The following is a 23,433-nucleotide window of genomic DNA, read 5'->3' as shown; positions in this document are numbered from 1 at the left end:
TGATTAGGACATAGCACGCGTAATGCGAAGGCGTGGGATCGTTCTGCACCTCTGGCAAGTTGTTTTTTCATCCACTTTCCTTGCCAATAATTTATCATTTCTTTACTTGAATTAGTTAGTACCCGAAATTTCCTCTATGTTTTCCTTGGTGTCTTTGTTTGTTGGCTTCTCATGATATGACTTCTACTGCCGTGTCATTTTCGCTTGAAGTGTTATCGTGTTTACGCGCGCTTGTGATGAAGCAACTGCATTACTAGTATCTGTTTTAAAACATACTTTCGAGACATGTGTAAAGGGACTTTGTGAAAACCTTTCTACGAATATTCATTTTCGTGTTATAATGCATCAGCACTCTTTACTCAAAGTGCAGGACTGAATAGAGCTGGACAAGGTGAGCAATTTTAGTATGTATTGCATCATAGACAACACTGGACTTATTGCGATGGCGCGTTCTCTATGAGGCTCTTTGCCTGAGAATGTAACGGGGCATGTCGGTTTCGTGAGGCTGAAGTGTACACTTTTGGGTGACAGGTTCAATATGATGATTGCGACGGCGCAATGAGCACTTGAGCTTTAAGAATCGATATAACACATTCTTTTATGCGAAAAATACAATGGAAAGCTGCCTCGTGGCGGTGTGATGCCCGCAAACTCGAGGTACAGCCACGTGTAATGCTAAAATGTGGGGGAAAAACCCTTAGATAGAAACAGACGGGGCTTACTATATTCGATGGCTTGGTATTACTTTGATGCTTCTGATCTAAGGTGCCTTGGTTTTCAGTTATTCTTGACTTAAAGTGAAGTATGTGTAGGTTGTTGTGATTTTTCCTTTGCGGTCTACCAAAAACGTGATTTGCGATAGGCGTTGCTTACAATGCTTACGGAAGACATTACTGAAAAAAAAAGTTTTTATCATGGTACACCATTGAGAACTGTAGCAGGTGCACATTACCGTGGCATTAGAATAGATAGCCTTTTAGTCTTTTCAAGCCTACATGTACGCGCTATAGTCAAGTTTGACGGCAACCCGTCAGGTAAAGGAGGAACACGGAGCCTGAATCGACATAAACGACATTTCGGGCCCCGTAGGCTTCCCACAGCGTCCCGCTTTTGTGTTATTTTTTACGTTATTGGCGAGTGTTTGTTTTAATTCATCATGTACACGACTGTATCAGAATGTTGTAATGGGATTTAATGAACATTGTTTTACAGGAATGTTAATTGCTACTATCACCGATGCCACGGTGGGGAACAAGTCGCCGCTCATATCCTCAAGAGGTGAGCAATATCCAAGCATGCCGTGTATTAGTGATTCGTCAGCTATCTCCTCCTGAGCTTATCAGAGACTCTTGCTAAGTGTACCATTAAAAAAAGAACCGAAAAAAGTGAGTATAGCTCGCGAAGGTGTTAGCTCGAACCATTCATGCAGTCGCACACACTTCACAAATTTTGAGATATTTGATTTTTATTTTTTGTAAAATATAATCAAAACATCCTTTGTGTGCTCTACCGAGAGAAACTGTTTTTAATCATTGAATACACCTTGCTTTGCCACCGTCTCATTAGGGTTGGAAGTGTTATTGTTTTTCCTTATGTTTGTTATTCTTTACTTTCTGTATACTTCTGTTTAATACATTTAGCCTTCATAGCGAAGCCAGTCCGTACACAGTGATACCATGCGTTGATACAGTCTCGCATAGGAACTTATAAATGTGTTTTCTTAACCTAAGATAACATATTAATGTGATTTCACACATGACTGCGCATACTGCTAAATGTCGTTTAGCTGCGTATTCGATGTGAGGAACAAATGAGAAAGATTAATCGAAAACAATGCCAAGGTGTGTTTTTGCAAGTAGCATATTAAACACTTTGGCAAGAACACCCGATGCAATGCTCACTACATTTCTAGCATTATTTTTGTACGGGCTGCCAAAGAATGTGCCTGTGTTTCTTTTATTTTTTTTTGTTCACAACATATAGTCGAACACCCTTATAAGGAAATGATTGGCCCTTCCGATATCCTTCGTTATACAGGTCACTTAATTGTAAAGATCGCTCACTGCGCCGCCCACAAAATATCAGGATATGCGTTCTAAGCTTCTCGGCTGCTTTTTTTACGAACGCATCCTATGACACTATCACGTCCTTATATGTCATACTTTACGTAATTGAACATACTAGCAAACGGTATCCCACATATGTGAATTGAACGACGAAGCTCTCAAATAATGGCCCAACATTACTTTTCAGTTCCTTCTGGGTCATAGTGGTATCGTTGCCAGCGATTTTGTTAACACCACTTCCCGGATTGCGCATAAAAGCTCCCAGGATATTCCATTTTTTTTTTGCCGAAAATTGATGCTGCAAAGTGATTTAGGCAAAGCTGTTCTACATTTGACCACTCTCACGACGTCTCATTTAATGCCTGTAAAATAATCTGCCGTGTTCAGTTATACCTCTCCTTCAAACGAACTCAACAGTTACGTACGGGCTGTTACATTTATGTTATTTTTCCCTTGCATTCTCATAGTGCAACCGATAACTGAAGCGGTTGCTTCTAATTTACGAGCTCCCCACATGTCAATTTGGAAACGGCATGACATACACTTATTGTTTTGGTAAAAAAGCATTGTAATAATGTAAGTGAGTAATTTTCATATCTCATACAAGTAATGGCCCCACGAAGTAACTTAGCTCAATAGTTATAATTGTGTTACCACCATAGGCAAATAAAGAAAAGGGAGCCTTAAAGAAACGCACGGTAGGCGGTTATGTCATGGTGAGTATTCCACTAATTAAGAAATGTTTGCGGAAATACTTTCAGACTAATCCATTTACAGCAACACATACGAATTTGAGAATTGCAGCCTGTGACTTTTAATTAAAGTCGTAGCAACTTGGAACGCATTCTCAGGATCATACTGTAGTTTTAAGACGCGCGTTCTCAAAGGCTCCAAGGCCATCCATACATAGGTCTTCAAGCACTTTTCGAGCTCTAATGCACAATGAGGCATTTGTTAAACAAGTAAATTGCACAACCGTGTGTTTCAACCGCAAGTTGGACAGCCCGTAAGTCAAATCTGACATTCGTTTTCAAGTTCTTTCCAAGCGAGTGTTCCTTCTAAAGCCTTTGACGAAGATAGGTCCTCCTATCGAAACGTTGGCCAGCCTTTCTGAGGCACCTTAACTCTGTTTATAAACTTTATACCACAGTGTGCTATTCCATTTGTCAGCCCCTTTCTTGATTTTGGCCTTCTAAATATAGTGGCTTTGGTTATTGAAGCTTTCCAATTAGTAAAATTCTCGCATCGATATCTAGTGTAAGGGATGTCCGCACGTTCAAATAATTTAGCTCAATAAGTATATTTGGGTCATATGCCTCAGGCGATTTTTCTATTTTCTGTTAGCTTAAAAATAAAAGACCGGATATGTAACATCAGCATAACCATGGACCTAGTATCGGTACCCGTATAATTCCATATTATATTGAACTTTTGTTTGACCTAAAAAAACAGAAAGACGTTAACTGATAACTAGAATTTAAATAGTCTTGAGGGAGTCCTGGTGCTATCTTTCGAAAACATTACCCTTCAAGCTTTGACTGTAGGATACCGTGTTCAATGGAACCAAGTGCTTTGCTTAAGTATTAGGAAATAGCCAATCCCGAAAGTTGCTTTTCTATGTTATGGATAACTGTAGATATTATAAGCATGAGTGTCAGTTTGGTTGTTTTCTGCTTCTTAAATCCACGTGGTGTTCCCACAAATCCGCGTCAGTTCCGACAAATGAACTCCTTTGCCGATCAGTGACTGGTAGAGGAAGTCGTTTTCTATCCAACCGAATATGCTTTTGGTTAGTAGAAAACTGCCGATAACAAAAGCTCATAATGAATAAACTACTAACGCAATGTTATCCATTCAAAAGAACAGGGCGCATAGCGCTAACACAGGGACATATTTTACGCTTATGCTCGTCTTGCGAAAGGAATTTTTCAGTCATGTTTTGGCGGAGCGGGAAAGGAGCATCAGACTTTGTAGGTTTCGCTTAGCCTATACAGCCAAGCTTTATATGGCTAGCCGAATCGTCCGTCCGTCCATCTGTCCTCCCGTCTGTCGCCTGTACGCCGAAAACTCATCCAGCGCAACCCCATGCAGACGCGCGAAACAAGAAGAGAACGAGTACCGCGTGATTGGCTGCGCCAGTAGTGACGTCGTTGCTCTCCGACGCCGCCGAGCGCGCGTTCAGTAGTTGCTCTACGGCTCCTAAATCGGTAGGCCACGCGTCATACATTCTGCTGAGGAGTAGGCAGCTTTCAATCAGCAACGCCGCGAGCAGAAACAATAACGAGCTCGCTGGCACCGTGCTGATGCTGCAGGCTGAGTACAAGAACAGGCTTATGCAGCCGAGCGCAAGCAGTAACTGCGTATCGAAGATCCGGCAGCCTACCAAGCCGTCATTTAGTGAACCGTCAGGAATAACTCAGAGATAAACAACGAGGCCGCATGTTACAGCTTCGCTGCTTAACCATCTGTGCGGAGTGCTTAAGGGGTGATATTTTAGATGTAGCAAATTGTCAATCATAACAGCTCCTAATTAACTAACGACGGCCACAATGGCTTTGTGGTCACTGCGATATGCACTGATCGGTATGCTCGAAACTGCAGACACATTCCTTGAGAATGTCAAATCGATGTGCACGTACACCATTGGGTGGTCGCTTGGGCCGGATCGGTGCGCCATCGCAAGCGAAATCTCTCCTACACGAAGTGCGTAAACCACTCCTTCTTCGGTCGCAACATATCAATAATGAAATCACCAACAACGATTACAGGGGTAGGGTCATCGCCCCTAACCCACCCAAAGTGAGAGAGAGAGAGAGAGACTCTTTATTAGAAAAACAGAATTTTGCTGGCGCGTATATAACCGCTGACATGCTACTCTGTATAGGGATGGGGAATGGGATTAAAAGATTCCAGAACCTTACGGGGCTATGAACCATTGAATTTTTTGCTTGATTGCGGGTGTATGAGTCATTGATGCTCACAGTTTTCGACATGCTGTTCTGTATGTCGTATGCGAGATTCGAAAGCATGTAAGCACTGTTCGCTCAACTTTGCTGAGTTCTTGTAACCTGCGCCTTGATGTAATGAGCCATCACATTTTTGCTTGCTTACGAAGTCATGAGTGCCTACGGGGGTATGAGCCACTGATGATGATGGTTCTGTGTCCGGGCACAAAAACTCTATGGTACCCTAGCCATATACACCTCCACCGTTTTTAAGACGCCAGACGTCCGTTTCGCCACTTCTGCACAGCAAAACCTCTCGATTCCAGCTGCCATTCCGGCGCGTCAGAGGCCGTATCGGACACCGTATCGAACTGTGTTTCTCCAGCTCAAAGGTGCTAATGCGAATGGAGTACACTATCGTGTACGTCATGACCATGTGGCAGATCCATCGGGGTCGGCGAGTATGTTTGTCGGGACCATGATCGTCCTGCTGCTTTATTTTTCTCTCGGTCTCTCTCGTCATCGACGGCGGCGACGGCACATAAATCTGCTACACTTTGTTTCTGGAACGAAACTACATTAAGAATAAAGTGACCTCAAAAGCGCGCATGTTATAAAACGCTGCGCGAAATAGTAAATAGCTATCGTGTTTTCGACCCCGAAGCGTCCAGCGCAGACGCCGCGGCAACCGAATATGCGAAGAGCGGGAGGCGAATTCGCTCACGGTACTGGCGTGTTTTCTCCTCACTACCAATACCGTAGGGAAAAAGAAATTTATTTTCAGTGAATAGCAGCTTAGATATTCAGACATTGATCGTGCTGACGAATGTAGCTTTATTAAGAGTGGCGGACATATCGCAAGAGCTGTCGGCCCCGGATACGACGGGCAAGGTGCTACGCCGTTGGCTGTAGTGGTTGGGGTCGGGAATAAAGTAGATGGTAGCTGGCCCATGCCGCGGCCCAACTAATCCACGCTGAGGACGTTGTTGAAAGGAGGGACTTGTTCTCATCGAGAAAGAGGAATACAGAATTTATTTAGAGTATCTACATGGGAACGTTAAAGTCAATCAGTCTAGCACGACTGAGAGAGAATGCACACTCAGCAGCAGCGCCACGGCTGCTTATCAACACTCTGTTCTTCCTAGATCGCCAGCTGAGGGAAAACGGCCGTTCAACCGTCGACCGATTCGGAGCGCCCAAAGTCTTTTTAACCGACCCGCCTTCGAGGGGGAGGGATTACACCCTCTCTTGCGCAAAGGTTTCACTAACCACACCGAGGGGAGAGGGTTCTCTCAGACACGGGTCTTTTCCTGAGCAGGCGCCTCCTGGTCCCACAGTTGACCCCACAGGCAGTGGCTGTCGCGTCTGTCTATTGACTGACAACTTGTAGGACCCGTGAGACGGCGCCACAAAACACCTTCTTCCAGGAGTTCCACCACTTCAAACAAACAGTGAATGTGACGGCGAATCCACTAACAATACTTGGTCCGCCGACCGCGCCTAACATGGTGGCGTCGACAGGCTGGGCTGTCGTATTGTCGTCCTTACAATGCGAGTCCCTGCAGTAGACATGGCGGCGCCCTTCGGTTGGTGACTGTCGCTTCCCCGAAGATCGCCAGCCTTCGCAGGTTGAACGTAACCCGGCATGGATAAAATCAAATGTATTGCAATTTAAGTGCGACATAATTGTGTAGACGTTGTACTGAGCAATATAGGCGCTTTATTACGAACTGCATGCGGTCGTGTCGCAAGCGCCACTGGACTAGGATTCGACGGCCACACGTGCTAGGCCTGCTGGCTCCTAGCCATCGGTGGCTACCAACTGAGCCGCACTGCAGACACCGCCTTATGAAAACATGTTAACGCTGCTCTCCCAGACGTATTCACGTAAGGACCGTTTGTTTAAAACGAGAGAACCGTGCAAACAGGTTTTTTGTCACTTCTTTGCGGAGTTACGCACTATTCAGAGCGTCCATGCAGAGCCGCCGGTTCTGGGCTGAGCTACGCTCCGCTCGCTCATTCGTACTCTGTGTCCCGATTCATCGTATGCGGAAAGTCGGACTCCGATGCGTCGTGCGATGGATCGCGCGAAAAATCGCGCCATGTGTCTCACGCTTTATACGGGAACCAGGCTTGTCTATCTCCGAGGGTAGCGATAAGGGCTTGTTGGTCGGTCGTTATTGAAAGGTATCTGTATAGCTTAACAAAACAAGGACACAAGAAGAAAAGAAGACGGAGACAAGCGCCCACTATCAACAACCGCTTGTCTATGTTAGCGCTTGTCTTCGTCTTCGTTTCTTCTTGTATCCTTGTTTTGTTGCACTATACAGATACATTTCTCTATCGCGGTTCTTACTGGACAGGCTGCTTTATCTAGTGGCACTGCCAAGTACGCGCGTATCATCCGATATGAGAAGCGTGGAACGCCGGTGGGAAACAACCTCCAGGCCCGGAGGTTGCTTTCCTCACACCATTTGGTACATAGTCCGAAGGTACGTTCGATTCACCTGCCCCACCTGCACAACTTCACGAGATGCTTCACCCGGCCACTCGTTTTAGCTGTACAGCAATGGTACCCTCCGACCCACGCAGTTCGTTTCGAAAGTTGCAGAGCTGGTTCACGAATTTGGTGCACCCCCTCTTCTGTCTGTGCCGACTTGGTACATGACTCGGTGCACATGGGCGAAGCAGCAGCGCAGCAGGCTACACAGCGCACATGCGCAAACCCCGTTAAAACCCCGCTTAAGAATTTCTACCGTGTGTATGCAAGCGCAGGTGCACTTACGCGTTAGAAGCGGTTCATACCAGCAGTTCAGGACCTCTGAAACTTAAGCATTCAGTGCACGTTAGTCGAGAAAAAATTAGGCCTGCAAATGCGTCTGTATATTGTCGTTGGTGTAGAGTTTTGTGATGCGCCTGCACCGCAGATTTCGAGTTGTATAATTTCTGAACTTCTTGTGAACCGCCGTGAACTGGTTCAAAGTCGTGGAGGTGGATCGAACGGGCCAAGTGACTTTGGTGAGATGCTCATTGAAGAGCGGCACGTACCCAAGGATATTGCGGTGCAACCCGTTAAAGTATCGGATTGTGATCATTGAGGAACCATGTGATGTAGGCTCGATTCCGTTCGACGTCGGAAAAACTTAAGGGGTATTTGATTGCAGTAGCCCTCTTATAGCACTTCACTCACATTTCGTTGGTTACCTATGCTTCTTTGGGTCTATCTATGCATGTCTTTATCTAACCCGCCTTCCTGGGTCACTGGGTAGTCTGTGGTCCAATGGGCAGCACATCGGGCTTCTGCGCAAAGGGAAGAGGGTTCGAAACCATCAGATCAACATGGGTCACTGAGTATGTGGAAATGTTTTCATAAGTGCCGTTCTTCAACGAATCTCTTTGTCGCGGAGCGAGAAAAACGAGCATTATTGGTATGCTGGAGTATATCACGCCGAGAGGGACGACGACGAAATGTTTCTTTCATAGAACGCTTGAACCATTGTCTTGCTTTGTTTCTCTCCAAACTCTGGGAGCTGCCGCTCCTTTGTTGTGGCAATGGATGAAGAAGCCCTCGAGGACCTTCCTGGCGCCCAACCATCACGTCGGGTTGGGTACAGGAAACGTGGAAAGCGTCAAGTGACACGGGCAGCGAGGCAACCGAGCTGTGCTCGGACAGCGTCGACTCGTCAGGCGACGCTTTCATGCTTATAATGGGCCGAATCACAAAAAGAAGACTGCTATGGAGGTCATCGTCGGCAAGTGTCTCCACCGTGAAGACAACACCACAGCGCTGGCCGTACGCTATGCTCTTTATGCCTGTGGACCCTGTGTCCAATCGGCAACTCCTAAACAGGCAAATAATTTCTGCGTTTCTCGAGGGAAGTGCGCCAAACGAGATAAAAGACGTGAGGATAAACGCACGCAAGAATGTCCTCGCAGCACACGTTATACAACGTAGTGCGCAGCAAAGCCTGCAGCACGTAACGGAGATCGACAAAATAAAAGTGCGATCCATGATTCCTACACGCTGCATTGACACTGTTGGCGTCATTTATGACGTCGATATTGTTATACCAAAAGACGACTTGCCAATATTATTAAGTCAACTACAGAAGGCACTCTTATCACGAACATCACAAGACTTGGCAACACACGTTGCCTGAAGCTTGGGTTTGAGGGAGACAACATTCCCTCATAGGTCAAAGTTGGTCACGTTCGCCATCCAGTTCGTGCATCCGTTCCGAAGCCCCTGCAATGCTACAAATGTGCAAGGTGGGACACGTAAAAGGTGTCGGTAGGAATAACCTCGTGCGTCCATGGTGCGCTGAATCTCATTCAGCAGATGCCTGCCACTGTGTTGAGGTGTCCTAACTACCTTGGTACTGATGAGGCCTCATCCAATGATTGCCCACGGGAGAGGAACAAGCTAGCGTTACTCAAACGGATAGTACGGGACCATTCAACACACAGAGAGGCTTCCGCTACTCTAAGGCGACGACGACATCGCAAACCGAAGAGCATCACGAAGCGTTGCTTCTACCGATAGAGATACGCCATCTTCCGGCAGAGCGGTTACCATGTCAACGCCGACTTCCACAAAGACGGACACTACGAAAACGAAGAAAGGTATAAGACTCGCCCCTCCTGAAGAGTGGCCTACACTTTCACGAGCCCAACCTCCTTCGGCGTCACACCAATCTGCGCCGCCATCGATGACCTCACGAACCACTGATGCGACGGCGACTGAGGATCGCCAAGTCATAGTGATGTTGAAGTCAGTTATGGACGCCATGCGCATTCTACTAAGCAACATAAAAACCCCGTCGACACAGAGCGCACTGCTGGTGCTAGACAGCTTGAGTCTGGTGCTTGCGGCTCTAGGGTAAAACCACGGCCCGAGAGATGCCGTCGTTTCAAGGTAAGGTAAAGAATGTATCTGTCTTTCAGTGGAATGCCAGATGACTTAAGTCACGCATGTCCGACTTTAGATAGCCTGTCTTTACGTACCAATTCCCCATTATCGTAATTTTCGAGACCAACCTGTAAGCTCCCATCAGACTGTCCGGGTGTGAGTGCTTTGTGTCCTCTGCCCACTGAGTGCAACAAGGTAGTTGTGTTTATACGCCGTGACTTGACTTATGTGCATCACCCAGTGCCTCCTGACGAAGTAAATCAATACGTTTGCTTAACAGTGAAGAAGGAAAAGCTCACGTTCACAATTCTTGGAGCCTACTTATCTCCAACAAGTCTATATTGTGAGCGCTTACGGGGAATATTGATGTTGACTACACAGCCATGGGTGAACACTGGCGACTTTAATGTCCACCATTACCTACGGGGAAACTCCATAGTAAATTCTAGAGGCAGAACGTTGGTGTCTTTTGCCTCAGAACGCGAATTTTGCCTGTCATATGATGGAAGATCTACGTATCTGCGCGGATCAGTGTGTAGTAGCTGCTTGGACCTGACCTTCGTTTCACGCTCGCTATCGAGAAGAGTGCACTGGTTTTCCGATTTAGAAACGCGTGATATCGATTACCTCAACTTAATTTAAGATCGAAGGCTTTACTAGCTCCCAGTCCTCCATAACCGTCCAGTGCACCGATTGGCCTAAATACAAAATAATCATGGAAGGCTGTTGTCGTGACAGCACCTCCTATAAACTACAGGGCGCGATAAAGGATGCCATACAAAGAACCACCCATTCGCTTTTGAAGAGTTCTGCCCGCACTGATTTCGACATCGAACTAGAAAAATGTCGAGCGATTCGGCGTCATGCAGAACGAAAATATAGACGCACGAAGTCCAATTATAATTTAAGATTGGCTAGACGAACACAAAAGAACATACACCACCACATGAACAAGCTGGCTTTGCGGCAATGGGTATCGTTTTATGAGTCCCTGGATCCACGAAAACCTTCGCCTCTTATATGGCAGACGATTTGTGGCCTTCGCCCAACCTTTGCTCAGTGCCAGCCATAAGATCTCTGGGACTCCATCTACAAGCTAGAGATATTGACGTCGCTGAATCTTTCTGCAGCAATATTGCTCGCGAAGCAAATTCCCCTGGAACGGGTACGGGAACGCTCGACCACCCACTGTTCTCCCGCGATCCCCGCATGGAATGCCCTTTTTCTATGTATGAACTACAAGCTGTGCTGGCTTTGTGCAGGCGTTCTTCAGCGTCAGGACCTGACGCAATACATACCGTGCCCTGTGTAGCCTAGGAGACCAAGCTCGGAAGGCACACTTGCTCTTATACAACGACTCCTGGTAGACGGGTACGGTTCCGCAACAATGGAAGTCAAATCGCCTCATTCCACTTCTTAAAGCTGGCAGGTCACCTTTGGACATTCGCTCATACCGTCCGATCGCACTGGCCAACTGTGTGGGAACAACAGTGGAAAGAACGATTTTAACACGTTTGGAATGATACTTAAAGTACTATGAAATCTACCCAGATGCTATGGCCTGATTCAGGCGTGGCAGTTCGTCGACAGACAACGTTGTTGGCTTGGTAACATAGGTGCAACACCAGAAAGCCTGTAAACTACTATCTGCTGCTCTGTTTCTAGACATTCAAGCGCGTTAGAAGCTGTAGGACTAGGTGGAAAGATATATATGTGGGTGTACAACTACTTATTGAAGAGCTCATTCTACGTGCATGCAGAAAGTTGCCTGACATTCCAGCATTACGGTAGCCGATGAGTGCCTCAAAGCGGAGTGCTTAGCCTGACGCTTTTCAACCTAACCCTCTTTGGGTTAGCTGACAACCTGCCAAGTACCGCACGACTTTTCATCTATGCGGACGACATTGGCATTTTGGCATCAGGTGTAACACGACTTCAGCTTCGCGCTCGGCTTCAGAAGGCAGCCACAATGATCTCTTGCTACCTGCGTCAACAAAAACGTGAAATTTCATGCGGAAAGTGCGAAATGGTGGCATTCACCAAGAAGCCAATGCTTGCTTACGGCATCTCAATTAACACACAACTTATACCATACAGCAGAAGTCACAGGTTATTGGCAGTCATAATTCACAGAGACCTGTCTTGGACTCCGCCCGTCATTATCATCATCAGCCTGGTTACGGCCACTCCAGGGCAAAGGCCTCTCCCATACTTGTACAACTACCCCGTTCTTGTACTAATTGTGGCCATGTTGTCCCTGCAAACTTCTTAATCTCATCTGCCCACCTGAATTTCTGCCGCCCCCTGCTACGCTTCCCTTCCCTTGGAATCCAGTCCGTAACCCCTAATGACCATCGGTTATCTTCCCTCCTCATTACATGTCCTGCCCATGCCCCCCCCCCCATTTTTTTCTTCATTTCAACTAAGATGTCATTAACTCGTGTTTGTTTCCTTACCCATTCTGCTCTTTCTTATCCCTTGACGTTACACGTATCATTCTTCTTTCCATAACTCGTTGCGTCGTCCTCAATTTAAGTAGAGCCCTTTTTGTGAGCCTCCAGGTTTCTGCCGCGTACGTAAGTACGAGTAAGACACAGCTGTTATACACTTTTCTCTTGAGAGGTAATGGCAACCTGCTGTTCATGTTCTGAGAATGCCTGCCAAACGCACCCCAGCCCATTCTTATCCTTGTGATTATTTCAGTCTCATGATCCGGATCCGCTGTCACTACCTGTCCTAAATAGATGTATTCCCTTACCACTTCCAGTACCTCGCTAACTATCGTAAATGGCTGTTCTCTCCCAAGACTGTTAAACATTACTTTAGTTTTCTACAGATTAATATTTAGACCCACCCTTCTGCTTTGCCTCGACAGGCCAGTGAGCATGCATTGCAATTGTTTCCCTGAGTTACTAAGCAAGGCAATATCATCAGCGAATCGCAAGTTACTAAGGTATTCTCCATTAACTCTTATCCCGAATTCTTCCCATTCCAAGTCTCTGAATACCTCCTGTAAACACGCTGTGAATAGCATTGGAGCGATCGTATCTCCCTCCCTGACGCCTTTCTTTATGGGTATTTTGTTGCTTTATTTATGGAGGACTACGGTGGCTGTGGAGCCGCTATAGATATCTTTCAGTATTTCTACATACGGCTCGTCTACACCCTGATCCTGTAATGCCTCCATGACTGCTGAGGTTTTGACTGAATCAAACGTTTTCTCGTAATCAATGAAAGCTATATATAACGGTTGGTTATATTCCGCACATTTCTCTATCACCTGATTGATAGCGTGAATATGGTCTATTGTTGAGTAGCCTTTACGGATTCCTGCCTGGTCCTTTGGTTGACAGAAGTGTATGGTGTTCCTGATTCTATTTGTGGTTACCTTAGTAAATACTTTGTAGGCAACGGACAGTAAGTTGATCGGTCTATAATTTTTCAAGTCTTTGGCGCCCCGTTTCTTATGAATTAGGATTATTTTAGCGTTCGTCCAAAATTCCGGCACGCTCGAGGTCATGAGGCATTGCTTATACAGAGGGGCCAGTTTTTCTAGAACAATCCGTGCACCATCCTTCAACAAATCTGCTGTTACCTGATCCTCCCCAGCTTCCTTCCCTATTTGCATAGATCCCAAGGCTTCCTTTACTTCTTCCGACGTTACTTGTGGGGTTTCAAATTCCTCTAGGCTATTCTCTCTTCCATTATCGTCGTGGGTGCCACTGGTACTGTATAAATCTCTATTGAACTCAGCCACGTGAACGATCTCATACATATTAGTAATGATATTGCCGGCTTTGTCTCTTAACTCATACATTTGATTCTTCCCTATTCCCAGTTTCTTCTTCACTGCTTTTAGGCTTCCTCCGTTTCTGAGAGCATGTTCAATTCTATCCATATTATACTTCCTTATGTCAGCTGTCTTACGCTTGTTGATTAACTTGGAAAGTTCTGCCGGTTCTATTCTAGCAGCAGAGTTAGAGGCTTTCATACATTGGCGTTTCTTCATCAGATCTTTCGTTGCCTGCAGTAGCTTACCGGCGTCCTATCTAACGGAGTTACCACCGACTTCTATTGCACATTCCTTAATGATGCCCATAAAATTGTCGTTAATATCTTCAACACTAAGGTCCTCCTCCTGCGTTAAAGCCGAATACCTGTTCTGTAGCTTGATCCGCAATTCCTCTACTTTCCCTCTTGCCGCTAACTCATTAGCGGCTTCTTATGGACCAGTCCTCAAGTCTAGGCTAATTCGCGTTTTATCATCCTATAGTCCCTGCAGCGCACCTTACCGGGCACGTCCGCATCTTGTATTATGCCAGGGTTAGCGCAGAGTGCAAGGTCCATTTCATTTCTAGTCTCACCATTGGGGCTCCTCCACGTCCACTTTCGGCATTCCCGCTTGCGAAAGAAGGTATTCATTATCCGCATATTATTCTTTTCTGCAAACTCTACTAATAAATCTCCCGTGCTATTCCTAGAGCCGATGCCATGTTCCCCACTGACTTGTCTCCAGCCTGCTTCTTCGTTACCCTGGCATTGAAGTCGCCCATCAGCATAGTGTATTCTGTTTTGACTTTACCGATCGCCGATTCCATGCCTTCATAGAAGCTTTCGACTTCCTGGTCATCATGACTAGATGTAGTGGCGTAGACCTGTGCGACCGTGAATTTCTACCTCACAACACAACAAGACATGCCACCCTCTCGATAATGCTATTGACTTCCTGTGTGTTACCAGCTATATCCTTATTAATCATGAATCCAACTCCTAGTTCTCGTGTCTCCGGTAACCGCGGTAGCACAGGGCGTGCCCGCTTTTCCGCACTGTATATGCTTCTTTCGTCCTCCTCACTTCATTGAGCCCTATTATATCCCGTTTACTGCCCTCTAGTTCCTCCAATAGCACCGCTAAACTCGCCTCACTAGATAACGTTCTAACGTTAAACATTACCAGGTTCAGATTCGAATGGCGGCCTGTGCACGTGAATTACGTGAAAAATTAGCTGACTGCTATCTGTCACCTGTTCAGCTGCCTTGCAGGAAAAAGTTGCGGAGTATCTGTACACGCTATGTTTCAGCTGTACATGGCGTTTTTCTTTGGATTCCGGTGCTGCCTGCTTCCAATATCCAACACCTGCAAGACTAACCAGCGTACGATTCGGAGCATTTAAGCCCAAGCCCTTAAGATATGTCTTGGCTTACCACACAGTGCGTCAGCGGCTGAAACCATTGCCATCACGCAGGATTACCCAATCACGACGCGCATTCTTGAGACAATGCATATGCATGTCCGACATTATGCTAGGACACCTTCCCACCACCTGGCGAGCTTCATTCCGGAAAGGCCCTGCTCGACATTTAGCGCAACTCTTAGTGCATATCGTGCGTCGTTTACTTCAGGGTACGCACCTGCGGCCAAGCCAGAGTTTCCTCCATGGTGTTTCAGCCGTCCACAAATACATTTAATGATTCCTGGACTACAGAAGGATTCAGATCTACCGGCCCCTGTTCTAAAACAACTGAGCTCGCCCCTCTTGCATTAAAATACAGCAACAAGGTGGACTTCTAACCGATGGTTCGACTAGGTCAATCAGTTTTGGAGGTGCGGTGGTTATACTAACGCCAGGAAGAACACTGCGGTTCAAGACATCGCATGTCACAACGTCAAGGGTGGCAGAACTAACGGCTCTGCGTCGTGCTCTGGAATTCATTGATACTGAAAAAACTAGAAAATTGGTTGCGTTCTCAGACTCAAAACCGGCATTATAGTGTACGCAGTCAGTTCTCCAACGCGGATGACATGCTGACATACGAAATCGTGAAACTTCACCATCACGCTCAACAAAAAGTTTACGAGGTTGTCTTTTAATGGGTACCTGGCCATTGTGGAATCAGTGGCTATCATTTCGCCGATAACGCTTCTCGCACATCACATCAAGAAGAGCACAGCGTTCTAATTCCACTTTCGAAGAGAGACGCCGCAAGGCAGCTTCAACACCTGGCGCGCAGTCTCTCACTGACCGAATGGAACTCCCCAAAATTAAGACTTACACGACTGCATCGATTAAACCCCTCACTGCAACTCCGACCTCCATTCAGACTTCCTCGACGTGAAGCTACGCTTCTCTCGCCGACGAACGATGGGGGCCATCGCTCGTCGGCTCATAAAGCCGTGAAGGCACTTTTGGGCTTCTTGAGTACGACGGGCTTGTGTGAACGTATGTTACTATTTGTGCAATTACTATTAGCCCACATGCGTCAGCGAACTCGCCGCTAATTTCCTTCTTTCCTACCCTCCGCTCTCTCCCACTCATCTTTGTTTCCCCTTTCCCATTCCCGCGGTGTAGGGTGGTCTACCGGGTGTTATTCTGGTTAACCTCCCTGCCATCTGCTTTTCTCTATCCTTCCTTCCTTCCTTCACGCCGAGAAGTGTCACTGTAGCTGCGGTATCTCTTTGACACCGACTTAAAGCACTGCGTACAGTGTCAATCCGTCTGTGCTGATCTATGAATCTCTTGACTGCCAGCTTGTGTGACGACACGAGTAGGTATGTGCCATTCTTCAATTCCAAAATATTATTTATCGACCTATGGAAAAAACTATGACTTGAATCAATTCTAAGTGATAACAAAATATTTGAAGCAACGTATACTCAACACTACTTGAGCTGCCTAAAACGGGCCCCGGGCCTGCCGCGCTCTTGTGGCCACCTTAAGGAAGATGTGCGCCGCCTTCTTCTCAAGTGGTTAGCATATGAAGCTGCAAAGCTAACAATGAGAGAATGATTTAGCGCTTTTATATCAATGGCCATTGGTTTTGAAAAAATATTTTTTCCATGGCCAACATTGGGTCTAAGAGAAAATCGCTTGTCACTTTAAAACTTTTCATGTCATATACTAATATCCTTCTTTTGCAGTAAATTTGACAGTTCTTTGAAACATATATGTGGGACTTCAGTGTAGGCTTGTCATGTTGTCAAGCCACTACGTTTTACGTATGTATGTGTACTTACATTTTGTGCACTCGTTTGCAAAACATTGCTCTTGTGTATCCTCTTGTAGAATACGAAGTCCTTGTATGTCCTTATGCGATTGCGTACGTTAACTTCCTATGGCTTCCTCGGCTCATATGCGCAACTTTGCGTTCTTGCTTTCTGATTTGACTCACTATTTGTCGACACGTTTGTTTTTCTTTCCCAGCGATTTAACGTCGATGGCACCTGTAAATGGCGGTAAAAACTATAATATAATGTCAATAAAAATTACTTTTCTGGTTGACTACCACGGTTAGGTACCTAATGCATTTGATCTATAGAATGTCATTGTATACACCGAGAATTTTTTTCAGGTGACAGGAACGTTACTTGTGTGGCATTGTGAACTTCTGCTTTCATAGACGTTGTTTACCTTTTCTTGCTCCAAAAAATACCTTGTTACATGGTTTGCAAACGTGGGCTTCGAGGTGAGCCTTATTGGTGCGATGACGCTCAGTGTCTAAAGCGATAACTTCTTGCGAAAACGATATTGCACTTACCTAACACGCAATCTTCTTTCCACACACCAAAAAAAAAAAAAAACGAGAAATAGACGTCGCAAAGATGCTGCGTTTCTCTTGATTGTCATTTTAAGTACCAAACAAATGTTTTTTCCATCATAAATAGCACATTGATTCTAATTTGGCAGATGCATCGCCTTGTTTGAAGAAAGGTTGGAGGTACGGCGGAGACATTAAACCATGGTACTACTATGACTCTCAAACGGAGAAATGCGTCAAAGTAGAAGATTCGGCTGTCTCGAGGGCAGATCTCTCGCCGGTACTAAACGCCTTCGAAAGTGAATGGGACTGCGAACAAGAATGCATGCCCTTTTATACCCAATGGCGCTAAGAGGCGCAAGTCCTCAGTTCCACCATAACACAGCAGTGACGACAATAAAATATTATAATAATGCCATTCATTACTGTATTACCATCATCATCATCATCCTAATCATCATCATCATTGAGAGGCTTCCACTCGTCAGCAAAGCAGATACAGTGTTTTTTTGTTTGTTTTTTTTACTCTTAATACACATGCAAATTTTCTCAAATAAATACCGCAGCCTTTTCTGTAGCACCTATTTTTCATGTAAGATGTAGTCTACACACAACTTTTCGAAAAGTAACGTATAGGGTAGCCATTTCATGGCAACGCTATCTTGCTTCCATTTGTATTTGGCCACACTGTCCAGTCTACAAAGAAAAGTTATCGTTCGTTTTTTTAATAAGGTAACTAATAAATAAGGAACGAACGGCATGTATTGGTTGGCGATATATCGCCAACCAATACATGCTGTTCGTCTGAAGTTCTTTTTTATTTCGAACTTTAACGCGCACGTTGGTTTTAGGTCATCAAGGCGCCTTGTGTTTGGCAGCTCCAGATACAGCTTTATTTTATTCTAGGTTATAAACGCCTTCCAAAGTGAATACGACTGTAAAAAGAATGCGTGCTTCCTTATATGTATGGGAGTTAAGAGGCGCCAGTTTTCAGCTCCTGCATAACAGAGCACTCATGAAAATAAAGTATAATAATAACATTTATTACGGTATTACTGTCATCATCATCACTGAGAGGCTTCCTCTTTTCAGCAAAGCAGATACAGTAGTTTATTTTTTTACTTTACATACACCTGCAAGTTTGGTCAAAATAAATGCTGTAATTTCCGGCAGTGCTGTTTTTTTTGTGGCATTTACTTTCCATATAAGGTGTAGTCTACATACAACTTTCCGAAAATAACGTAGTGGGTAGCCATTTCATCGCAACGCTATCTTATTTCCATTGGCATTTGCCCACACTGTCCAATGTACAAAACAATTATCGTTTCTTTTTCTACAAGGGAACAATCGCAAAGAATTCCGAATCGTTCGTGTTATGTATTGGTGTATTTTTACGGTCAGGTTGGTTGTTCTTGTGCTTGGCCGCTTCCGGTACAGCTTTATTTTATTCTAGGTGGACTGTATTAAAGCCCGGCAACATAAAAAGGCATATTTTAGTTGTAGAAATGGAAAATACTTCACGGAGTCCACGTTTTTACTCAAACCAACCCGAAAGACCGTCGTATAAGGTAGACATGCGCCTCTCAGAGCACAACGCTCGTGGGTGATGACTGCTGGTATTACTTCCTCTCCCAAATAAACACTTTTTCATGGCTATGTAAGAATGATTGAAAACTGCAGATCCTACGCGCTGTGGGAACCAGGTTAAGCTTAAGTTTCATTGGGGTTGGCGAAAAAAAAAACAACAACTAGTATTTGCAATTTGGACGCGCACGACCAAGTTGGACACATTTTTATTGGTATAACAATGATGGCGGGACGGCAGTGGCAGGACGAAACCAGAATAGCTGCCACTAAATGAGACGACTGAACGACCATGACGGCATCACAGAGATAGAATGACGAATAATGACATAAGACAATGAAACGACAACGATGATACGACGACGACGTTACGATGGCGTTGGTCTGACCGCAATACGATGAGGAATCTGTATTGATGACAATAGCATGACGATGACGGCGTGACGACAATGGCAGGTGATAACTGTATGATGGTAATGACTTGACGACCACGGCACGGCAACAATCGAACGACGAGCCCGTAATGGCGATGATGACGGAATGAAGAGAATGGCATCACGAGGGCGATATCTCGACGAATGACGAATGAAGGAACCTTCTGACTTAATGGCGATAGTATGTGATATGAAGAGAATGCTATGGCGACAGTCGGATGGCAAAGCTGGAGGGAACATGGATAGAACGACCACGACGGCATCACGACGACATAAACCACGAACGACATGACAACGACGGCGTCTTCACATTGGATTGACCACAGCACGATGAGCACTGCACGATCATGATGATATTGATAAGAGGCAGAAACATATTTAAACAACGCGCGCAGGTTCGTGCGCCCGCTCAAGGGGACAACGGCGTAGTGGAGGAAAAGACTGTGAAATAATCGCACTTGTTTTCGCCGCACGCACTCGCATCGTACATGCTCGTTGTCAGCGTCTACAAGAAGAAGAGGTGAAGCGACGCTCGGGAGAGAAGAAGAAGGCATTCTTGATCTCCTGTTCAGAACGCGGCAGTGCTTTTTATTTACCCCCAGGGCACAAGTTAGCCCACAATAAATAGTTGTGTCTGGACTCCCTTAGTTCTCCGTTACAATTCTGGTGGAGGTGCTGGGTAATGATTTACAGCCCAATTCGAGTTGGAGAAAGCAGTCCAAAACCGCGCCATCTCAAACCCAACGAACTCACGCCTGTCAACCAGCGCACGAGCCGTCGCCTACGTGGTGAGCCGCCTGAGTGTCCTCTTTTGCCGGAGCAAACTGTAATAGCAGCAGCAGACAATTCTGAAATGACATCCCAGACAGCCTCAACCCGCATCGTTGTTGATCAGCCGCGGACACGCGAGCCTTTTCACGGCGACACCTTCGCGGACGCCGAGGACTGGTTGGATGGCTTCGAGCGCGTCGCTGACTACAATGGATGGGACGAAAACCGGAAGCTCCGCAACGTTTACTTCGCGTTGCAAGACTGTGCGCGAACGTGGTTTGAAAACCATGAAGCAGTCCTCCGGTCGTGGCATGACCTCTGACGGGAGCTGTTGGCCACGTATCCGAGCACAGACCGCCGGGAAAAAGCTGAAGCGGCTTTGCAAGCAAGAAGCCAACGAAACAACGAAAACGTGGCAATGTATCTCGAAGATATGCCCCGCTTATTCCGCGGGGCCGATCCGAGAATGAGCGAGGACAAGAAGCTTCGGCACCTGATGCGCGGTGTGAAGCAGCAGCTTTTTGCCGGTTTGGTTCGCAGCCCTCCACGCAGCGTCGCCGAATTCCTCTCCGAGGCGACAACTATGGAAAGGACTCTTCAACAGCGAGCGAAACTCTACAACCGCGATATGAACGTCGCCTCTATGGATGCTATGTCGGCAATGTTCGGGAACAGCGTCGAGGTCTTATGAGAACTCGTAAGATCTGTGGTTCGAGAAGAGCTCCAGAGACAACAGCTGAACAACGGTCCCACAGCGGTCTATTCGTTAGCAGAAGTGGTTGGCGAAGAAGTGAGACAAGCAGTCCGTGAACAGCATCCGCAAGCACAGCCGCAAGCGTCGTCACCGGTACGGCCGACGGTATCGTAAGCCGAGGTACTCAGAGGATCTCCAGGACGTACTTTCGTCGCGGCAACTACGCATGTACCTGAACTTCGGTTCTTTCCGTCTCCGCCGGAGACGTGATTCCGGAAGGCTGACATATGGCGCACTCCTGATAGAATCCCACTGTGCTACCACTGAAGCGAAGCTGGTCATCTCTACAGGATGTGTGAATACCGCAGAGCGGTACTTCGGGGGTTTTCCGTAAATGCTCCTTGCCCAAGAAACGGTGAACGCCCTTTCGAGATCTAGGAGTATTTGTCAAGGCGCCAAAGCCCGCAGACTTAACAGCAACATCAACCTCGGTCAACAGCACCGCTGAGGTATCGATCACCGAGCCCGCGTCCATCCTCAAGCTCCCCAAGGCGACGCCCTCAAAGCCCACGTCCGGAAAACTAATACCGGTGACCTGTGGAGGTGAGGCCGCTGTCGACGCAAGAACAGAGCCTCCAGTGCTAATTCTGAAATATAACGACGGACGCGAGAGCAGATGCGAAAAGAGCGACGTTGCTTCCGATTTATGTGTGTTTATAGACGGCTGCGAAATTACTACTTTAGTAGACACAGGCGCAGACCATTCCGTCATGAGTAAATTACTTGCCAGAAGAATGAAAAAAGTGCTGACTCCTCGGAGAGGACCGCAAATTCGAACCACCGGAGGACACCTTTGCAAACCGGTGGGCAGGTGCACTTCTAGAATTGAAATACGCGGTTTTACATACGTCGCCAGTTTCATTGTCCTGTCAGAATGTTCAAGGGATTTAATTATTGGAATGGACTTTTTGCAGACGAGCGGTACAGTTATCAACTTGCAGGAATCCTGTGTGTCGTTCGCAACGAAGCACGCCGTCACAACGTTCGAGGGTTAAGAACAATTAGATGCGATTCACATTATAGACGACGACTTCACGATACCCCCAAGATCCAGCGTAGCTGTCGCCGTAAGAAGCACCGTATTCAGCGACTATGGAGGAATGTGTTCAAATGTCTTGCAAACCTCAACACTTAAAGACTCCTAGCACGTCATTTGAGCGGTGGGAGGTACAGCTGACCGGCGATACCCTGGCGGGACAAGAAGCTCTCGTCCAGCAAGTACGTCGAGCAGCCATGGCCAGTGGAGTCCTGGAATGAGGACACCACCCACTCGACCTCAAGAGCAACCACCTCGATGGTCCGAATAAATGTTTTTCTCTCTCTCTCTCTCTTCCTGACTAATTTTAGAAATGAAGTCCAGCATGTTGCGAAGGGAACGGTCATTGCCCGCCTTAACGATTATGAACAGATTACGAATTTGAGCTCTTCCGATGCTGCATTACTGGAGTGTGACAACGTAGACTCCATACTCGCATCCGTAAACATCGAAGCAGCACTATCACCGAGTCAGAAGCAGCCAATAGAGAACCTTGTACGAGAATTCGTCTCGTGTTTCTCAACGACATCGAAAGTCCAGAGAACATCCATCGCCAAACACCATATCATTGTCGACAAAGCTGTGAGGCCTATTTGCGAGCATCCCTACCGAGTGTCACCGAAGGAGAGAGAGATCATCAGCAAACAAGCCGAAGAGATGCTTAGAGACAACGTAATGCAACCATCGACCAAGCCGTGGGCTTCGCCTTTGTTGCTAGTAAGGAAAAAGGATCAGACTTTGCGCTTCTGCGTTGATTATCGGAAGCATAAACTCGTCACATAGCGGGATGTCTATCCACTTCCGAGGATCGATGGCACCCCGATAGACTACAGAATGCGAAATTCTTTTCCTCTCTCGACTTGAAAAGCGGATACTGGCAAATAGAAGTGGACGAACGAGATCGTGGGAAGACAGCATTCGTAACACCAGACGGACTATACAAATTCAAAGTACTTCCGTTCGGCCTCTGTTCCGCTCCTGCCACCTTTCAGCGCATGAGGGACACTGTGGTCTCCGGGTTAAAGTGGCAGTCCTGTCTGGTTTATCTTGACGATGTCTTTATTTTTTCTACCACCTTTGCTGAGCATGTGGAACGACTAAGGACTGTGCACAAAGCTATTAGTTCAGCAAGTCTGACGTTCCTTTTCCTCGGCCATCTGATTAGCTCCGAAGGCATCCGTCCTGACCCTGTGAAGACCGCAGCAGTAGAAAAGTTTCCTAGACCAACTGATAAAAAGGCCGTTAGGCGATTCCTAGGACTTTGTGCCTACTACAGGCGTTTCGTCAAAATTTTTTTTAAATATTGCCGAGCCGTTAACGCGATCAACGAAACAAGATATGCCTTTCGTCTCGGAAAGTGAAGAAGCAGATGCATTCAATGAGCTACGACGGCAACTTC

The 23,433-nt window shown here is 46.4% G+C and overlaps 1 protein-coding gene across 1 annotated transcript in view; it reads left to right on the top strand.

The window, feature by feature from the left end:
• The window catches only part of LOC142563668 (uncharacterized), a 33,090-nt gene extending 14,593 nt beyond the window's left edge, over nt 1-18,497 (top strand). Inside the window, exons 3-5 of the mRNA XM_075674255.1 lie at nt 1,213-1,278; nt 17,605-17,735; nt 18,362-18,497. Coding sequence (XP_075530370.1) covers nt 1,213-1,278; nt 17,605-17,735; nt 18,362-18,460 — 296 coding nt within the window. The 3' untranslated portion in view covers nt 18,461-18,497. The remainder of the gene's footprint in view (nt 1-1,212; nt 1,279-17,604; nt 17,736-18,361) is intronic.
• The last annotated feature ends 4,936 nt before the right edge of the window (nt 18,498-23,433 follow it).

The sequence above is a fragment of the Dermacentor variabilis genome, chromosome 11, assembly GCF_050947875.1.
Source record: "Dermacentor variabilis isolate Ectoservices chromosome 11, ASM5094787v1, whole genome shotgun sequence".
NCBI lineage: Eukaryota > Metazoa > Arthropoda > Arachnida > Ixodida > Ixodidae > Dermacentor > Dermacentor variabilis.
Note: the sequence above shows the minus strand (reverse complement) of the source record. Positions and strands in the feature narration are given on the sequence as shown.